The sequence below is a fragment of the Strix aluco genome, chromosome 15, assembly GCF_031877795.1.
Source record: "Strix aluco isolate bStrAlu1 chromosome 15, bStrAlu1.hap1, whole genome shotgun sequence".
In the NCBI taxonomy this organism is placed as follows: domain Eukaryota; kingdom Metazoa; phylum Chordata; class Aves; order Strigiformes; family Strigidae; genus Strix; species Strix aluco.
The window spans coordinates 19,234,045-19,256,015 of NC_133945.1; the positions used below are offsets into that span (position 1 = coordinate 19,234,045).

Below are 21,971 nucleotides of genomic sequence, written 5' to 3' on the forward strand. Positions count from 1 at the left end.
AAACATCTTTCAGGCATTTGTAAATACAGAAATAAAGTTAGAGACTGTTTCATGGAAGTCAATATGAATATAAACTATTGTAGTGGAAGCTGGAAGAAATGTCCCTATTTGTTACAGTAGGCACAAGAATTTTTCTCCCTGAAGTTTCAGCAGAAAGTAACAGAATAAATAGGATTATTCATTTTTGCATGATAACATATTTCTGTCTTGGCTCTACATACTTACTAGATGACTCCCTATAATGGTGGACTCAGTTATAACATAGAGAAGTAGAATACAATGATGATTCCAAAATACTAGTTTAAAAATAATGTGTTATTATCTAGTTATTTGTTTCATGTTATAACAGAGAGAAGGTACCAAATGGTAAATAATTTAGGGAGAGGGAGGGGTGGAAATACTTAAAAAAACCCCTAGAAGCAAGAATTATATGCAATTAATTAAAAAAAATTCTTAAAAATGGACTAGAAATTGATATTGTTTTGCTGATATCAGAATTTTTTAAAAACCCATTCCAATATACTTCAGAGATAGAAGTATTAATTCTGCACAGATATAGCTTCAAAAAAATCTTTTTCCCCTTTTTTTTTTAGTGAACTAAAAATCAGCTTGATTTTAATCAGCAGCATGTTTCAACACAGACTTAAAATTCCTGGCTTCAAAGAAGGCTTAAACAAAATTGCCATTGGGCACATTTACATTAGAAGTATAATTTATGCCTGCAAGTGAATAAAGAGCTGTCCTTTATGGCTGAAACTCTGCTACAGTATCCACAAGAAATGCAGTCAAAGTACTGTGTTAAATATCTATAAAGAGCATCAACAAAGACATTGCAAAAAAAAAAAAAATATGCAAAGGCTTGATGCTCAGTTAAAACATATTTTCTACTCACTCTCACCATTCTTAAGTGCAGGCACAACATTCACTCCACACAGTGGGAGACATTTATACAGTCTATTCACACGAAAAATATTTCCAAGATTACAAATCCCCCAAACGATGCTGACAAAGCAGGCACTATAGGAAAAGAAAAAGTTAAGCAAACTTACCTGCTGTAAGTACATAAAAGTCAAGGCACAGGAGAGCTGGGGACACATGCCCACATTCGGCAGTGCCACGCAGGTTGCACCCGTAAGGGGATGCTGCATGGTGTTGCTCTGAAGTCTACGTAGAACAAGTGAGGGGGCTTGCATGCAAGCACGTTTGCCCTATCTTGTCACTACGTTTTTTTTTTTTTTCCTTTTGATTATTTAAGTGAGAAACAGTATTTCTCGAATGCCTTTTTTTCCCCAGCGCTAGATCCCTACATTCATTTGTCAGCTAAGGCAACTTGGTAGATTTAAACTACGAATTTTTAACAGAGAGAAAAAAAAGAAGACACAGCCTGCAGCCTATTGATGAGCAAATGGAACTTCCTCAATGACAGAGAGAGCTGAAGCTTGTCTCACTACAGTAGCTGCTGACTAGTAGAGAGAGAGATTGACTCAGTGAGGCTCAGTCGGCTGGTGCTGATGCTGCACAGCTTCTCATTTGTCAAATGGGTCCTAGGGCAGGGTCTTTACCACTCACCAAAATTCAAATACTGCATTTTAAAAATCCCTGGAGAGGATAGGGAAGGAGAGAAAGTGAGCGCGCTGTATCACAGGCATCCATGAGATCTGGGCAATTAGTGTCATTGCCCAGCTGGGACTGAATGCCTGTTATGATTCTGCACGCACACATACACACTCACACACACACACACACTATTTTTTTCCTCCCAGGACTCACACCTGACATAAAAAGGGCTTTCCCCTTCTCAGAACAAAAGTATGAAGCACAAAGTGGGGAAGGGAAAGAATCTTGGCTAGTTAAGAGGGTTCCAGCAAATATACAGTGCTATCAGTAACCGAGCTTTTTAAAAATACAAATTCTTTTTATATCTATGTTTCATTCATCATCTAGTTTCCTAGAGAAGCCTATAAAAGCGTTACAGCAAAACTGTGAAATATCTGTGTAACCACTGCAGCAGAAACACTAGGAATGAAATAAAATCCTATGGCACGCTGTGTCTACTTTACTGGGGGGAGGGGAGCAGGCTCGGATAAAGACTGTATCTTAAAATTGGTCTAAAACCCATCTCATCTAAAATTACAAATTTATTTGACAGCTAGTCAATCTATTATAAAGGACTGCCCTATCAGGTTACATGGAAAAATTACATTTGCAATTTTCAGAATTTAATGTTTACTTTTTACTTTGAGAGTGATACCTCAAATTAGTATTCCACTCTTGCAGGCTTCTTCTTTTTCCCCCTTTATTTTATGGAGTAATAATTATTCATTAGCAGATCTAGTTAGTCTTTATGTAATAAAGTAGGATGTGACCTGCAAATCAAATAATTTATATTACAGCTTGTCCTTGAGGTCCCATATTACAGATCTCTCTTTTTTTCTTAGATACAACTCAAGTATAACAGAAGATACTACTATTTTTAATTGGAATTTGACAAATGAATTAAATATTAATTCTTCAGGAAAAAAGGTCAAACCTCAAAGCACCACCTCAGGTTTTGAAGGGGTTCCTTTTAAAAAGACTCTGCAGAAGATTTCAGAATTACCTATTTTATAGGATATCTAACTCCCACAAAAACACATCTTAGATCAAGAGTTTAGCGTTAACAACAACAGATAAATAACCAACATACAAAAGAAGTCTATTTCATCAACAGCATAACTGGTTTGATATGAAGATCTACCCTTAAAAACAAATAATAGTCCCCACTTAACTGGAAACAGATACAAAACATGTCACGGCAACTCAGGCGCTGTATAAAAAAAAAATATTCTTTTTCATTCTACATGTGCGCACACATACCTGCACCCACACAAGCTTCAGAGACTGATTTAGATCCACTAAGTCTTCTTCATGCAAAAACGAAAATTCTCCAGCAGAATCAGTTATTACATAATTTTCTCTCTCAAAAGCAGTCAATACAACAAAACTAATGTATTTAGAACCCAGCAATTAACACCAAAATAATCATGCACAAATTTACAATATAGGGATTGGTTTTGGCTTAGGAAACATCCATGCTTTTGCAGTTTATCATGGACTGATCTACTAGAACAGACCAGATACAGAACAGCACAGATTACTTTATCACAAAAAAAGACCCCAACCCCCCCCAAAAAAAACACCAACAAAAAAACCCCACATGCCACAGAGCAAGAGAGAGCGAGAAGGAGGAGAAATGAACCCTCTTATGGTCTTTCTCCTTTTTTCATTCTTTCTCTCTGCCTTAAGCAGTCTCCTGTTCTGACAGGAGTATGTCATGCTTTTCTTCATTCTTTTTTTTTTTTTTTTTCTTCCTAGCACAGAAAGGCTGTTATTCTGCAAATGCTCTAACCTGATAGAATTTTCCTTCAGCTCATTTTCATATGAAATACCATAAATAATACATGGTACTTTAATAAGACCTTATCAGAATGTTTAATGAAAAACAAATACATTATATAAGGAGGTAAATAACCAGCTCGTTCCACATTATGTCAAAAATCAAAGGCAGCATGTTTCCTAGCCAAACAGTTTGGAACTATATAAGTCTATCCAATTTCCCAAAGTGAAGTTCTGGAACATGGTGATGGTCAAGCAAAGTTTCTTCTGTCTACAGCACTATTTTACAGCTAAAAGGACATCCATAAAACAGATTAAACTCTTAAAAGCTGTGTGTTGAACAATTACTTCAAGAGAATTCAGTAGTGTAAATGTAGCTCATATTAATTGTTAAATTTCTCATTGGTCTTTTATCCTTAATTTTCATACATTTCACAATAAGAAAAATACGACCCACAAATACTATGAATTCCTTACATTCGTATATTCATATTATTAAAACATCAACATTTTAACTATCCAGATCATCTATAAACATACATAATTCAGTAGTGTAAGAGACCTAAAAAAGAAACAGAATTCTTTAGCCTGATATATGCTACTTCAAGAGATGCAGGGGAAAGTCATTACCAATTTTCATCCCTTCCAAGGATAACTTGTCATTATGTCTAAAAAGAAAAAAGGTAACAAAATGTGTTTTATTTTTATAAAAATAAAATCAATGTCTCTTCTTTAAAGCCATTTCCTTGTTTATACACACTCTTCTACCAAACCCAAGCCATTAATCATAACCACATTCCAAGTTCTGGCTATATATACAGTAAGTACCACCACAAATTTGCCAAAGGTACATGAATGACTGTACACAATCTGACCTTCTATCCTCATGCACTGTGACAGTGCCACTGTAACTACTATTTCACAGAACAGCATATGCCCCATCAACATCTCATCTGCAAATTGTTAACAACTTGATTTTTCCCTTATTCTACAAAAAAATCAACATGTGCAATTGCAAAGCCCGCTTTACCTACAGCATACGACATCTTCCAGTTGCCTCAATGCTGCTCTGGTGGGTCAGTAATGGAACTCAGTTATCCCACACTCCGTTGCTGGTATTATCAATTAGATATCAATTGACAACAGCTACGGACCTTTTTCAAAACAAAAAGGAGGCTACCAATCTACACAAACCACAAATCAGCCTCTGTGGGAGTTCAGTTAAAAATGTAGAAATAAAAAGTTCTTCTGCAGTGATAACAGATCATCTGAGGTGCAGTGCCTAGGACACCACCACGAGAGGCAACACTCCCTTTTCCAAGCTGTCTGGATTGTCCGTGTCATGGTACAGAACATGGGCAGAGAACCTACAGATAGGCACCCTCTCCCCACATCCAATGAGATTGCCATTTAAAAAACAACAACAGCAAAGTGCTGATGAATCTTGAATATGCAAATAAAAACATGAAATCCAAGAGACCCTGAAACAAAGCAAAAAGAACCAACAGCATTTCTCACACAGCTGACGTACAGATACAAAAAACACTCTTTCATTTACAATGCATTTGTTTATGTAGTATAACACCTTCCATTTAAAATCATCCACTCAATTTGTTGTGATCTGGTAGTCAGCTTCTACTCCTCAAAAGTTAAAATTTCACATTTACAAACATTCAGCCTAAAAGTTAACCTTTAGAATTATCACAGGAGACTGCCTAATCAGTCAAACCTTTTCCATCAAGTAAAAAAAGATCTGAAAGAGATCACCTGCAAGACCACACACCATTTTACACTTCAGACTTGTCTCAGTAGTACCTTCCACTAAGTTTACACATATAGAAGGCATACAGGATTATAAAAAGATTGCACACCTCCAGACATCAAGCTTTTAAAAAAAAATATTTAAAAATCACAACTGCATATTAGATTATCCATGTGAAGAACGTATTCTCAACTTTATAAAATGGTTGATGTGGTATAAAAATAATACAGGCAAGTGGCACAGGAGCTAATAGTAGTGCAGTCCTTTCTCTAAAGACTCCTTTTCTAACACCACATGAAAAAATAGGTCCCAGGACTTCAAATCATGAAAAGCAGCATATTATGAGCTTAAAAATAGAATCCTTCGTTAACATATTTTGACAAATTATTAGCAATTATTAATATCTTTGTCTTTATTTCATATAGTATTCTGTTTTCTTATATATGTGTGTCATGGCTTTTAAAAGTAAACTAGGGAAATATCACTGATTTTTTAAATAATTTGTTTTGTTGAAAAGACTAAATAAAAGGTTTTCCCCTCTATTGTTTTCAGTTAATGGGGGCCATCTCATCCTTGCAGTGATATCTCCTTATCACAGAATTCCTTATTTCTAATTTAAGGTTTCTGTTAAGCCTGCTCTTTACTAGGTCTTTGCACAAAGATCAAGACATTACAGAGGCTCATGCTCACCTCAGGCAAGTAAGACTCACTAATTTTCTGTTTCTATTAAGCACTGTGTTATGTCCATTGACTTCTCCAGTATTTCATACCCAATGTCTACAAGGACTCTGTAGTTCAGTTAACCTCTTCAGCACCACTTAATACATATTTCATAAGCATTCAACATTAACCATCTAGATTTTTCACAACATAAGACGACAAAAGCCCTTACTCCCACCAATGTGTTTGGGGTGGAGAAGGTAACAAAATAAATGGGGAAAAAAAAGAAGTTTGGCCCTTAAAGAGTTAGAGACATTGCCAAACAGAAGATAGATGTTCCTGGACAGGTCTTAATTTTCTGGCCTAGAGTATCTGGATATTCTGTAGAAAGCAAGGGGTGGGGGGGAGGCGGGGGGGGCACGATGGAAAGACGACAAGCCTAACTTGATCCTCATACAGTTTTGTGCGAGTTTCCACCAGCGCATCTCCTCAAAAATCACCGGATTTCGCGTATTTCCCTGCAGACAGCAGGGTTGGCCCCCCCGGGCCCGTCCCCGCACGGCCGTAGCGGGCACTCCATCTAGCGGGGACGCGGGCGATGGCAGCCTGCCCGCACCGCTCCGCCCAGCCCGGCAGCTGCCCGGCCGGGGGGGAACCGCAGCTGCTGCGCAACTGGCTGGGTAAATCAAGGGGAGAAACAAGTATTTGATCGGGACACTCGTGTCTCAAAAACATACGCCTACGCCTAATCACAGCAGTGCACGTGAAGGCACGGGATGAGGTTCCAAACACCCCTTGGGGATCGCCATCATCCTTGCTCTCTTCTGTCTACACGTTGCCATCCACTTTCTCTGCTAGCATGGGCACAAATGACTCAGTTGCCGGAGAGCTGGAAAGGCAGCATGGCTGATGACTGAAGGAGCAAAAGCTTTCAGAAAGCGCCCGTCCCCCAATGGCACAAGCGTCATTGCCAGCACAAAGGAAGGATGGCACTCTGCAGAGCAGGGAGCAGCGAGTGCGGCTGCCCTGGTTCAGGAAAGTTTAAGGTTAGTGGGGGAAGAAAAAAAAAAAAAAAGCAGCTTTATCTTAACTGTTACCTTCAGAGTACAGACTCAAGAAGCAGAGAAAGACAGACAGACAGCACCAAGAAGGTGAAATAGAAACTGGTGCAGCAAAACCCTTTGTCAATCCCACTGCTACCTCACCTAGCACAAAGGTAGTAAGTACAGACACTTCAACATTTCACTCTCAGAAGTACAGGGTGCTCTCACCCACCATGCCCTACTGTCACAACACCAAATAAACTTTCTCAAACAGAGTACAGAGAATCTTTAAGTCTGACACACTGGTACAACACTGCTTCGCTTTGACAGAAGCATCCAGCTATAATAATTACCATTTACATTATTCTTAATATTGTAACATTAACAAGAAGACATCGTGTGTCACGTGTAGTGTTGTCCTATAATATTCTTTCCAAAATTCCAGATGAAAAGACAGAACAATATGACTCTTAGAAAATTAACTCAGAATTAAATTTAAAAACTCAGGATTTAAAAAAAAAAAGTCATATACAAAATTAATGAGTATTGATCACAGAAAATTGTGTACAACTTCTTAAGTAGCTTAAAGCTTCAGTATGTGGGATGGGAGGGCTGCAAACTACTCAAAAAAAGAAAGTCAACAGAAAAAAAAAAGTAGTCTACCATTTTATCTGAAGTGATGAAGCCTGCTGCTGCTGTTCGTTAAGTATCAGGAGAAAGAGAGAGCATTTAAATAGTAAGGACATACTATATATATTTCACCCAAATCTGGTTTTATATATAAAACTCTGTTTTCTTATTTTATATAGACACATATATAGTCACTTGCAGTACTACAATCTCTATTTTGTTCACATGGAATATACTTATTTTAAACTAAAATTTTCACACAAATTAATTAATCAACAAATGTTTGCCCCAATTTTTTGCTCCTTGATTTGCACCACCAATCTCACTCACACTTTGCTGCTGTTATAAAATCACAAGGAAAGAATTTATCTTGGAATATGGAATAAGCAGCAGGACCACATGAACTTAGACCTTGTTTTCATGTGGTAGTAATAAAAGTTAACAAAAAATCCACCAAATGCAATTATAAGTATTGCAATTATATGTAGGGCAGCACAAACACATCTTGCTGAACTTTTAGGTTTTTGTGAAAGATTATTAATCTCTTAACCAAAAAATTAAAAGAATGTCAAATCTCAGAAGAAGAATAAATGATAGATTAATTATACTGTTATGTAAAGGTTGTATCTTTTCTCTGTAGGAATTAAATTAACTGGACATCAGTGCAGTTTCCTTCTACAATGAAACCACTTCTCCTTTTATTATTCTGTCTACAGCTGGATATCTCTCATATATTCTGCCTGAATCTAAATCCACCAGACTTAGTCCACAATGCAGCAGCTCATTTTAATGTATAACAGCTAAATATTAACGTGCTCGTGTATCAAACCAACAAATCCTCCATTAACTGCAGCTGAATCTCTAAATCTCCACTTCCCCTGTCCTTTGCTTACAGTTTACAGCCTGCCCACTCCCTGTGAGTATGTGATCCCTCCAGTGCAATGAACAATACCTCCACAGTTCCCTTGAGGACTTTATTTATCATCGTCTACCAGTAAACCTCAAAATATTCCTCATCATTTTGACACTACCCCATAAGATGGACTAAGTCAGTTTTAAATTTAGCTCAATGACTCTTCAAAATCTAGCTTTTCATCTTTAATTCTTTCTTGTGGCTTTCAGTCTGACTTTCAACTAAAAATCTTAAAATTCTTATGGCCAAGCCCGAAGGGTTCTAATTAAATACCCATCTTCACCCAAAGAGATAAAGATGCAGCTCAGGAGAATTAAAACGGAGGGTTTTGTAGCTTTGAGCTTCAGTTTATACTGTCACACGCTACCAAGGCATTTCAAAGTAGCCAGCTATACACTCTCCAAAAGACCATTCCAGCAGAAAGGCGTCAGATGCCATGACCCAACCTCATCCTATGCCACAATCCATGAGGAGAAAGGTTGGTTGTTTTGTGGGGTTTGGGGTTTTTTTTTTTAGCTTAAGAATTTTGGCTGTATATAACCCTTGCAGAATTACATGCTTTGGCATAAAGACAGCATTGCATATGGAATTGATACAAAGCTGCCTATATAGGCCTGCGCATTAAACCTTCAACTAGGGACAGAAGTACTGTGTAAGAAAGTTCAATCTTACATACAGAGTCAATATTGTGTCTCTTATTTTTTTCCAGTTTATTCTATCCACTGGTTTTGAAAGAAGCAGTTTCTTTTTTATAACCTTTTTTTCCCCTGAATCCTTCAGGGATCCTGTCCTCTCCGTACTACCTTACCAATCACTTCATTAGTGTAACCTCTATCAGGACTGTTCATGAGTCCAGCATCAGCTCCCTCCTCTCTTCACTCTCTAATTGGTATTTTTTTTATCTTTTCCTACTTCAATTGATAAGGTGTCACATTCAACATCGCTGAGTCTTCCTTTTCCTCAGCTAATAACTACAGTCTGCAAATTCTTCTACAATATTCTGTAGAAGTTATTTGCTTTCATCAACTCTAATCAACTCTCTCTTGTTATGGTGGCCATCCTTCACCTCTCCTACGTGTAATTCCTTCCCCTCTCTGATCTTCTTTTATTCAATGAAATCCACACTGGTAACACTGAATTCACTCCAGTTTTTCCCTCTGTTGCTTTTTGGCATTATCGCTACTTCTTTTACTTTCTGCATAAAGTTCAAGGTTCTCATCCTCCAGGATTCAGACCATTCAAGATTTGGCATTAAAATCTACTCCTGTTGAACATTTACACATGGATTACCCAGCAACTTTCTCTAAGAATACTCTCAGTATTCTATCTCACACATCTACATCCAGACTCCCCTGTGCTCCACTCATGGGTGCCTTCCTCTCAGTCGTGCTGACGGAGCATAGACACATTTTCATAATAATCCAGATACAGTAGACTCGTGATCTCCTCCAAAACACTTGCTCAATTTCTGCTCAAACAAGGCAGAAAAGAATACATCAAACAGATAACCTTATTAATTAGCAAATAATGTATTTAAATGAAGGGATGGGGGACAGAGAAGCATAGATATTAACATGTTTTTGAAGTGGTTGTTCAAAGCAATACAATGCCAAGACTCTACAAGTAACTCACTTTTTCTTTATGTTACTATATCCACAAAGCATATACATTGAATAAAAAGCACCATCCTGTGTACATCTCATGCATTATTACAGAAATTAAAATTTAAATTTAACTAAATTAAATTTGCAGTATTACATCAAGTACTAACTTAGCTGTTCTTTCCTATAACTAAACCCAGCGTAGTGCAAGTTCTAATACCTCCCTGCATTTACATCAGCTGTGTCCTGTAAGGACTGCCTCTCAGAAGGACTCCTTAGATCATTCTGCACGCCTGTTCAAACCTTTGGCCTCCCTCCTGAGCCTGCCATCACAGATGCCAATTGTGATGAAGATACCTCTGCTGCAGGAGACTAATTGAGACCAGCCGTGAATTTCATCCAGGCCACTAAACAGTCATCAGGTGCTAACATCAGGTCTCAGTCAACATAAGCAAAGTGACCTACACACAAAGGGTTTTACATCTAATTACAAGCGTTTAGTGACATCCAGTTACCTGAAAGTGAACTCTAAAGAGACAGACTGTACCTCACTGGTACATAATAACCTCCCTGCTCCAGAGACAATCTCAACCCTTATTAAGATGTAGCACATATCTTACAGTATCAGCTACATTATGTGTATAATAGATGCAGTTTTAGTATTGGCTCTTGAATTTTTATTAGAAGCTGATATTATTGATAGCAAAGTTGCATGCCCTAATTCTGATAAGAAATATTGCTGGGGTGTAAGAGTCTTACATATCGATAAAAAGGTAAAATAGCAAATATTTGAACTGTCTCCGCTGGAATACAGAATAGTTGAGAACAAAACTAGATCCAAGGACTCACTAGTAATCTCCAGACATGGCAACTTCAAGATTTCACAGATAAACAAAATGGCAGAAAAAAGTCAGGATTAACTAAAATCAGCAGCTAGACTACAAATAACAAATAGTAAAAAATGTGTAGCACTGTTCCACCCTACACTTATGGTGAGCCAAACTCACTGAAACTAGTAGAAGTCTGAACACTCAGTGAATGCAGTCCCGGGCTCTCTGAACACAAAACACCTACAGTGCTGCAGATAAGTTAGCAGGAACATTTTTCTCAAGGATTTGGTGACACTTCTAGAGTTAAAATGCATGAAAAAAAATTCTCATGTTATTAGTTTCATTGATAAAATATTACTAAAATAACTGGCAATACTAGGACTGGATAATTACTTACACCTGATTAACACCAATCCTCAAAAAATTTGTCTTGACACAAAGCCAAGGTGTGCTTTCATTTACTTATCATTCTTACTTAAATATTTCAGAACTATTGCTGAAAAGCCAACATAATTTTATGACTCAGATAATATGGAAAGAAACACATTTGAATAAAGCAAACTTTAACAATCTTATTTACCTAAATCTTACCAAAATAATTCAATTGCCATAAAATAGACTTAGTCAAGGAACAAGACAGCCTTGCTGCATAATTCATCAGCCATTTTAATCCTGTTTATGAGGATCAGGTTTTCTACAGAAACGCTTTTAAAGAATGCTTAAGAAAAATCATTGCTAGTTAGGGATTCATGAGATGTATTACTAAGAGATAAAACAATAAACCAAAACTCACCCTGTGGCCTCTGTAATGGCATATGATATTAATATAAAGAAAGCCTACACCCCTCCCCTGAAATCATAAACAAACTGCAAATGCTAATACTTTACATGGAAAACTGATCTGAGTTACTAGGTTCTCCCTAGCATTTACCTTCATGGAAAAATATTACAGGCAAAGTATTTGCTCAATTCTGAGATTGCCCTAGATCTCATTTATTCCATTCAAGCTAAAACCAAAAATTTGACCAAGAAAGTGGTGTTGTACACACAGGGTTAGTCCTAATTACTGGAGAAACTTTAATTTTTTACTGTTTTTACTTTTTCACATGTACCCACCACAAATGATTTTATAAACTGACACATTCCCATATAAAGTATACTGACCAAAGTACATTCCGTCCGTTACTAAGATTGTGAACTAAATGCTGAAAGCCTGTGAAACACCTGAACTGAGCTTCTCTGTGTAATGTGAATTCATACATCCTGACTATTTTATTACATACATCTTCCCCCCACACACCCTGACCCTCTCTCAGTCATCATAGAATATGTAGAGTCGAAATAACATAGTATGTCCCACGGGAATGACTGAATCACAAAAGAAGAAACCTTTGGTTCCTTGTCTTCATTCATTCTCTTTTGTTCTTTAGTCTAGCATTCATCCCTGCTCCAACAAAATCAAACACTTCTGTTCTCTACAAAGCTTCAATGTCATCAGGAGGGAACCAAAGAGAGAACAGGTTCTTCTGTGCTCCAGTGCCCTGCTCCACTCTGGCCCAAAACCCCTTACACAAAAAGCTCGCAGGCCAGAGGACTTGGATTCACCGGGGACAGCCGCATACAGTCCTGTCAGATACCTTGAAACTGTGAGCCAGGGGCAGAACAGTCAGCTGTTCCCACAGGACTTGCGCGCACGGCCTCATCCGTACCAGGACGGGTGAGATGCTCAGAAGGGGCTAAATCCAGAGGCTTTAACCATTAACTTTGGAGTTATTTAACAAGTATTCTCAGTCAAATTTGAGCAGGTATTCAGACTGGTTGTAAAGGGCCAAAGTAATGAAAAAAGTCCCACCCTTCTCTGGCCACCTATCAAAGACTGCTAGAATCTATTAAGAATTTTCTTTTCCTTTTTTAATTAAAAAAACCCACAACACAAATATCGCATTTCTTTAGCTGTTTTCTCACATAACTGAACAACTATTTCACGTTTCTTAAGAAGTATAGGGGAACTGCGTAAACTCAAATATTTCATTCCAAAAAGTTTAAATTTATCAAGTTAATCTAATCTAATCAAGTTGAAAATCCCTCGCTATTTGATTAGTGTGAAAAAGAGATAGCTGGGCTATCTCAGCCAGCTCAGCTCTGTTCAGCTATGCGTTTCAAACGCTGACGCCTCTTGCTTGCCCCCTTGCCAATGTTTATCATCCCTCGCTTGTGTCAAAATATTCAGTGGATTTCAGGACACTCACTTGGTTTTGAGAGTCAGAGGAACCATCCGCACATAAGGCTCTACTACTCATTCATAAAATATAAACGGAAGAAAATAATGCTAGAAAAGACATCGGCTTTCCTTGTAGCTAGAGGTTTTTATCCCAACAAGCAATAAATCATCGGGACTGGATGACCAAAGGTCATTCCTCAGAGGTAAAGATATATTAGGCTGATAGACCCTTAGTCACGGGCATGCACCAATATGAAATAGGTTAAGAATCGACAGGCCTCAGGCCTTAAAAGAAATGCAGCAGATACCTTCACATAGAGTGAAGCAGCAGTCCTGAATCTATACTCAGGCCTTGATAATTCTTGTTATTCCTTCCATGCCACCACTGGGGACATGTCCTTCACCTACACTCCGAACAGCTTCTCAGTCATCGTTACAGTGACACCACATGAACTTTGCATGGACAGATACACACTCCCGCTTAATGTCACTCTGTGTATGTCTTTGCCTGCACAGCCAAATACACGCATTTAACAAAACTACTTTAGAACATTGGGCAAAATGAAGACCAGTGTATGGAAGTGAATGTTGCCTGAGTAATGTGTCCTTAGCTACAGAATTTATAAAGCTGAATAATATTAATGAGTCTTAATGGTTGGTTGGGGTTTTTTTACTATTAGTTGAACATTTTATTCTTGTACTTCAGTTTTCATTTCACTAGAATGTTTTGCTTTTTGCTTCAGAACAGTTAACTTCTTTTTTAGAAAACATTGATGGTTATGTCCCTTAAGAAATTCTGTATAGAAGCAACAGTGGTAGTGTACCATAAGTATCAATTATTTTTTGTTGAACATGTTAACTACATAACATTTAGTTGCCTTCCAGTACGGTAAGTATTTTTATTTATTTCATGTCAGAACATCTGGAATGTATATTTTGAAGTCTGCAATATAGAAGTTGCTTTTGATTGTATCTCCTAGAAATGTTTCTGAGAAGCATAATGTTTCCTTCTAAATTTATATTTGGGAACCTTTTTAGCTAATTTACACATAATTAAGCAAAAGCTGCTAAGTTAAAAAACAAGAAGCATCCTGACACTGTTTTAAGTATACATATTCATCATAAAAAATATCTATGTATTTATATATTCTTATTGTAGTTCAGAACAGAGGTGAGGTATTCAGATTGTATTCATTAACCACAAATCTAGATACTTAACCTGGACTAAAACAACCAATCTGTACAGGAACTCTGAGTTTAGATTATCTAACTAACCTCAGATGCAAAAATGACACATTATCTATGCAATTATGAAGAAAACACCCAGGAACTGAGATGAAATTCATTGAAAAATCGGTGCCCTGACACAAAATTCACAGCTGGAAAATACATTCAGTTTCCTGTGTAAACAAATATTGCCTCTCACTAGCATAACCAAAAAGGAAAGCTGTATTGCATGACAAATATACATGTTTTGGCAGTGTACGTTGTCTCTGCCTGCATATATCACATTCATTACTATGGCTTAGGGAGGACAGAATGGGTTAGCAACACAGTTTAATGTGTTGATGTCTCTTTGTCCTTTTCTTCCCTGGGTAAGATGAAAAATGATATGACTTTTTTCCATTATTAATAATGAATGCTTTTCTTGTTGACAGTCCTTGCTGCCAAGTAAGAAGCCTTGAACTTTCATCTTTATGGTGCAAGATTTCTGTTCACACGGAAATCAACCAAAAGGATTACATAGGAGAAACTTAATACCCAGTTTCTAGAATATCAGTTGCTATATTCCTTTTATAGTTTGTTTGTGGTTTTTTTTTAAAAAAACCAAAACCCTCACTATGTTTTTTCAAACATACATTTGGTACCATGTCAGATAGACTGGGGAAAGGAAGATGCCTTATTGCACAGCACCAAGACAGACTCATACTGATTTCTAAAATATGACACTGAACCAAAAGGTGACCTGAAGTGATTTTCCCCTTTATTCCCAGAAGTTACACAGCCCTGGCACTCTTAACAGTATTTAGAAATCCATCAGTTTCCAGTTGTCAATCATTTTCATGTTTGTATGTGTATATATATACACACACATATACACAATTACATATATTAAAAGAAATTCTCCTGGGAGATACACACACATCTATATACATTATTATTATTAATTACATGAAGTAAACATCATGCAGTATTGTCAATTATCTATGATTCTCTTCTATTTTCTTAGTCTGCTAGCAATGTTTACATGAAAATTTCAGATTATGAGCTTCTGTTGGCTGGAAGCATATTCAGAGTAAAAGAGTGGCTTTCTCTCCTGTCTCAGGTATCCTCTCTCCCAAAATGTTTTACCTACTTCTAAAATCTGTTACACATCTCTAGGGTTAGCCTGGACTCGTAATAATTACAAAACTGGTAATAATTGTAAAAGGTGAGTGATAGTCCCAGGTTTGTGCTTCCCTGTCTCTTGATGATATTCTTGATGCTCTAAGCCACAACTGATGGATGGCTGAAGTTCAGATCAAAGCTGCCATGCCAAACTGAGAATACAACTAGGAGAAAAAGAACTCAAAGGAACAGCAGGGAACAACATTAAATACCAGGTGTCAATTACAGGCAAACTAGTTCTCATTCCCTGCAATAATATTTAAATTTTGATCGAAAAGTTTTAAGCTTCATATTACAGTGGAAAAAACCTGGGGGTCTGGGTGAGGGGGCCTGACCTGCAAAGGAGGAAGGGAATAACTACCAAACAGAAATTTATTTATCTCAGTGAAAGCTTAAATTAGGCAAAAAGTAACAAGATGTTGTCATGAAGGATGACCTAATAAATGTTATTTCTAATATGTATGTATTTAGATTAACATAACAAATGCATTCTATTCTAAATATATCACATTTATGAAATTTAACGAATACAAAGTAAAAATAAATTCACTAACACTATCTCACACAACTCAGGAGACTGCATTTTACTGAATTTTGAATATTCTGTTTCATGAATAAACTTCTGTAACTTAAGATTCTTCTAAACATTCCTGAAATTACCAATTAAGGGCTCATGAAATTATCAATTAAGCTTGCTCTTAGGTATTAGAAATATGGGCAGCAAGACATTTCCTTACAAGTACTGGGAACCTCTCTAAAATAAATTATTCTTCAGATCTGAAGTATACAATGGTATCTGAAAAACTTTTTTTTTTAAAGTTTTATTGGAGGAGACATTCTTCCTTAAAGTACAAGATACGACCAAAATGTATTCTACAATGTCATTCTTAGCCTCTCTGCCTGAACTTAACTCTCTACACTGTTTTTCTGTGAGTTTATATTCTATCAAAGGCTATTTTCTCCTTTAAAAAACCCACAGAAAACTTCTAATACATTCAGAAGCATCAATCTGACTGTATTCCTTATATCACACACATAAATTTTAATCAGAAAATTTTTACATTCTTTTGTTTTGAAACAAATAAAACCAATCACTAGAAGCTTCTTTTCCCTTCAGCACTCACAAATATCCTGAGTATACTGTGCCAGTGCTTATTTAGTTACACAATATTTTTTGTGTGCTATTGCTATCATAAGTTAATTTTGGTTTATGCATAGCCTTTGCCAAACTAAACCCAAGTTTACTTGTGTTATGTCCCGCGTAATTTTAACTTTTACTCCAGTAAGACCAAATCAGATGCTTGGAGAAAAACAGTAGTTCAGTTTAAACTTAGGAATTTCTGTTTCTCAGCACAAGAAAGATTCAAATGCTCAACAGTCCTGAACCTGACACAAAATTTTTATGTTGCTTTATTGTTAAATAGAACATGGCTATGTAACTTACTCAAAGCAAGTTTACGAGCACAAGTTTGCTACTAGCAGCGAGGAAGTGCAATGCAGGGAATAATGGGCTTTAGTGGGGGGTGAACACTGTAATTTATTGTTGTCTTTATCTGTTGTTGTTACTATAAATTTAGTATTTGCTGATGAAATTTCAGTAATTGCGAGATACAATCAGGAAAATAAAAATGACAAATACAATTTAATATAATGAATTCACTGATCCCAAATAATCAAATCCTTGGTTATTTACCCCCACAAAAAAGCTGATACACAGTCTGAAAACTACTTTCTTCACTGTAGGTTTAAAGAATGAAATTGCACAAATATATTAGAGGGTTTCCACACCTGCTGCGACGTAGACAGTTGTAGTTAGGGCTGGAGAGAGATGAGGTCAGTGACAGGAAAGAAAATGTGATTAAGTAATTCTCAATATGATGCCAACTATGACCTTTGGATTCCATTTCAAATCTAGCTATCGTGTTACCAAAATAATATAGTACAGGATGGATACTGTTTTGCTAATACGATATATAGATTCCCAATAGGAATTTCATACTTACAACTCAAGGACAGAAATACCAAATATGATATATTTTTATGTGCATGTGGCACAGTATTTCATAACATGCTACAGCAATTTTTTTCCCTTGACATACAAAAAGCCTGAAGAAAAAAATAATAAAAGATTCAAGCTGAATAACATGTCAGTGCTCACAACCTGAGTTGATTTTGTAGACCAAATACCAAATGGTCATCTTTCATTAATACATTCTTACTGGGGAAGTATTAAAATCTTAAAAAATCTTGTGGAGGGTATGAAATGACATTCAGTTAAACAATACAACAGCAAGTTACATGGACTAAGATTTGATTTGATATTAACACATAAGAGGTTGGAAAAGACACTACAAAAAACTGCTGTATCTCTAAAATACTATACTCCAAATGGTAGCTTGTCTGCGTGAAGCAAGTTATACTGCCTTCATTGTGAAGGTGAATTTCGAAAACCAAAATTATAGTTTCTTTCCAAAAGTAAGCTGTGAAATAATGATTTATGCATCCTATTACTAAAAGCTAAGCCTTCTAACTCTTGGTAATGATTATGTGAACGAAAACAAAGATATGAGATAACAACTCAAAATAATAGAAGTCACATTTTTTAAGCTACCTCATTTACTGTGAAACTGGAAGGACACAAGGAGCTGGAAAGAGTGCAAAATCCATCATTTATAACTTGCCTAAAATTTGGTTTTAAGTGACTCTTTATAGAGGAATTACAAAAATATCCCTTGTTCATTTGCTTTTCAGGCAGGTACCTGAAGGGATTTAAAGTAACAGGAGAGTCCACTTTAGCCCAACTGAAAGCAACAAATAGTCACCTGCCCGTATCTCAAGTGTATGCACTACTACAGGTTTATTCAGTGGTGGCAATATAATAGAACCTTCAGCTGGTGGAACAGCTGTGTTACTGATACTTGCATTCAGATTCACTAGAGAGAAATAGATTTGTTTGTCAATGGCAGCTTTTGATCATTCTGCAAGAAAATCGTAAGTAAAAAACGGCAGTCATCTCCAGCTACAAATTATCTCAAAAATGTGATATGCTTAAATACGTAATCCTACCCCTTGCTTTCATCTTAAAGCACCACAAGGTTTTAACACTAGAAAATACACTCAAAGATAATTTTTTCTGCTGCTGAAATGCTGGCCCCTTGCAATTTCTAGAACTAAAACAATAATTATTCGTAAGCTCTGAAATGATGAAAAATATACATCCTATTTCAAAGAAACAGTTATGAAGAAAATATTTTAATTATGCAAGCAGGACCTTGACCAGGTTTATTGGGGATAATTACCTCTAAGGAAAGATTCTGTGACAGAAACTGATTAGAACTTGGAGCATTCTTCACAACCTGGTACCCACACACCCACTCTCTGCCACGTCATCTAAGTGTCCCACCTACTGAATTCTTGAAAGAATTCCTCATGTCAACAAATGTAAATTTTGAAGGAAAACCTTCCTTTCATTCCTTCAATTCCTCTATCCCATGCACACTCAGTAACGAGAAAAAGCTTTTCCAAAGCAATATAACAACTGACTCCTCTACACAGAAATTACAAATTCCTTACAAATTTGGGGGTTATTTTCAGATTTTGTTTCAATGAATAAAATTTAGAAGCAAATTTCCTTGATATCAATAGATCAGAGTAGCGGATATGCTAACATTAGTACTCCACTTGATAAAGGAAAAATTAATCATTAATTGTATGGAGTGTGCAGGATTTGTGCCAGAAGCCTGGTACTCTGTTTTGTCAAGTCTATCTCAAGAAAACACAACCTCAGAAATCTTGGACTGAAACACAAAATCACCTCAATCTTTATCTTTTTCCAAGCAGGTTTAAAATGCAGCTCAACTGAAAATGGTGCAGTTGTAACTTGCAAGTGAATTAAGCCTTATGCAATGATAAATAAAATGTGCAGTAATGTGTTTTTGGTGTGACTGAATAAGGCATCTGGATAAAATTCAGAACTATAGAACACTAAATCATTTTAAAAACATGCATGAACTTTAGAATGATGCTGTCATCAGATTATTTACATTCTAGACATACAAAAGTGCTATGTATTTTAGGTATTTCATGGCAAAACAAAAGCTTTACACAAGTAAAATTAAGTGTTTAGATGCTTTCATGCAGGATTTATTAGTTCATATTTTACTCTGTCTCTATATTTCTTTTGATTTCAACTGTATTTTTGTTGTTTTAGCTTTATACTGTGTGGTACATTTTTTTCATTATATATTAACTGATGAGCAATCTGAATTCATGCAGAACTGGATATACCTGGGAAAACTTATCCTCACAGAATCCTTAAGCTAAACAAAACCAGGACCCAAAGAAATCTAGTAGAAAAGCTAAGTTTCGTACCCTTTAGACAAAAATATCTTTACACACCTTTATGCTTATCTGAATTAACCATGATGTAGAACACAATTAGCCTACAGAACAGCCAATAGTAAAAAGAAGTTATTTCATGCATTAAGACATGCACTGTCTTTCACAAGATCTTCTTAGTACTCTTCCTTTATAAATACATATAAACCTACACCATACAAATAAATATGTGCAAGAACAGATTTCCTTGTTTTCCACACAAATTTATAAATTCTATTTAAAGTGGTCTCAAAAAAAAAAATATTAAATAATGACTTTTTTCTATCATCACCAAAATTTGTTCTTTGATCTAACTGTTAAAACACAGGCTACATCATGCTTACTTCTTGCCTTAATCAGGGCAACGCCTCTCTTTCTGGATTTCTTATGTTGGGTTTTTTTTTTTTTTTCCAGCATTAACCCTAAAATGCTGCTGTTAGCCATTACTGCATCAACCAAGTCACAAACGTTTTTCATACTTCTTCAGCTTGGAACTTTCCTAATTTTTGCTCTCTCATTCTGCCAACTATCAAATATTTCTCATAGTAACCTTTTTTAATTTACTCCAGAGCAGCTAAACATACCAAGCATTCAAAATGTCACAGAATAAACAGCTCCAGCTCAAGTCTTTCTTCTACCATGCTGATCTGTCTACCAATTTAACAAAACCAACTTTTACTTTATAGCCACATTTGTTAATGTAGTATAAACTTACATAGTTAACAATGATTTTCTTGTTCTACTTAAATAGATGAAGCAAAACAAACAAAAATCTGTAACCAAATAAACATCTACCTGCAAAGCTGCACCAACTGAAAAACATATTTGTAGGTAAACAAATATAAATTATACTGCAAGATTTGTGTAACCAAGTAACAGGACTGATTCAACATACAGAACAAATCAGAACAATTACATATTGTTGATACAGAACACTTGTAACCCATCACTTTCTCTGTGTGGTATCAAGGAGTTTCTGGCACTAAGGCAGAAGGGAATGGTGTTTCCTGGCAGGTGTCACACACCTCTTAGCATGACTTTGTATGATGTTTAAGCATTTAACAAATAGGTGTTCTGCTCACAGGAAAAGGGTTTCAGATGACTAAGAATGGGGCAGTAAGTATGGAGGGAATAATGCATCCCTAGGGACCTGTACCACATAGATTATAATACTGAAAACACTGGACTGTGTTCCTCCTACCAGAATTCACAGAACTGCTCAAACAGAGGTCTTAATTGTCTGACATAAAAGAGCCATTTCAGTTCTACTTTTTGTGAAGTGGTAAATTATGTGCTCAAAATGTTATAGTGATGCAGAACTCAGATTTCTGCGTAATATTCCAAAGTGTGGTGATAGGGTAGATCAATAAGATAAAGTACATACCCAACTAAGATAATACACCACCATCTGCTATAGACATAGGTGTAAAAATGCACATGTATTGGTTCAGTAGATTTTTATTCAAGCACACAGAAATTAGTCTTTATTGTGATAGAAGCAACAGAAGGAAAAGAGAAAGTCTGAAGCTACTTAAAACTTATCATGTCAGATACTTTCAGCACACACCAAGCTTAGTATTTTTGGTTTGTTGGTTCAAATGTTATTATTCTCATAGCGAATTATGTTATAGGAGTCCCTTCTATCTGAAACAGAAGGTAAGTTTTCAAATTCTTGTTATACATTAATTACATCTGATGTATTTTAATACATAGCTAGCTATAGGAAAGTTACCGTACTAGCTTTTACAATAAATGCAAAATTCTTGAGAAACCACCCACATATAAAAGCACTAACACAAATGCTGACAATCAGTCTGACATCCAATCTGTTTCCAACCTACAGCCACAGAAATAGAGCACTGCAAATTCCAAAAAAAGATCACTAACATTTTCCCTAGTTTAAAGTACTTTAAACTTTTTTAATGACTCAAAAGCTTTGCCCCTGCTTGGTCCATCCTTCCTCCAACTCATTAACACATATAATTAAAATGTAACCACCTGAAGTTTTTGTACTGGTGTTTTCAAGGAGTAATAAGGCAACAGACTGTCACTGAAATTCAAGGCAAGGGTTCTCAATAATTTTCTAAAAGCTCACCTTTAATAGCTACCACTGTAATGTGACTACATTAGTGAAAACAATTGAGCCATATGACTTATGTGTTCATTTCCAA

At 36.2% G+C, this 21,971-nt stretch overlaps 1 protein-coding gene across 26 annotated transcripts in view; it reads right to left on the reverse strand.

The window, feature by feature from the left end:
• Nucleotides 1-21,971, reverse strand: part of LOC141930165 (RNA binding protein fox-1 homolog 1) — a 920,114-nt gene that overhangs the window by 289,646 nt on the left and 608,497 nt on the right. For 12 of the 26 annotated variants that reach the window (XM_074840625.1, XM_074840634.1, XM_074840621.1 and 9 more), the window contains exon 1: nt 1,050-1,437. The exons of 13 other annotated variants lie outside the window; for them this stretch is intronic. In XM_074840625.1, the coding sequence (XP_074696726.1) occupies nt 1,050-1,193 (144 nt within the window). In that variant the 5' untranslated portion in view covers nt 1,194-1,437. Of the gene's footprint in view, nt 1-1,049; nt 1,438-21,971 lie in introns of those variants that run through there. One more of the 26 variants, XM_074840617.1, reaches the window with a different exon arrangement.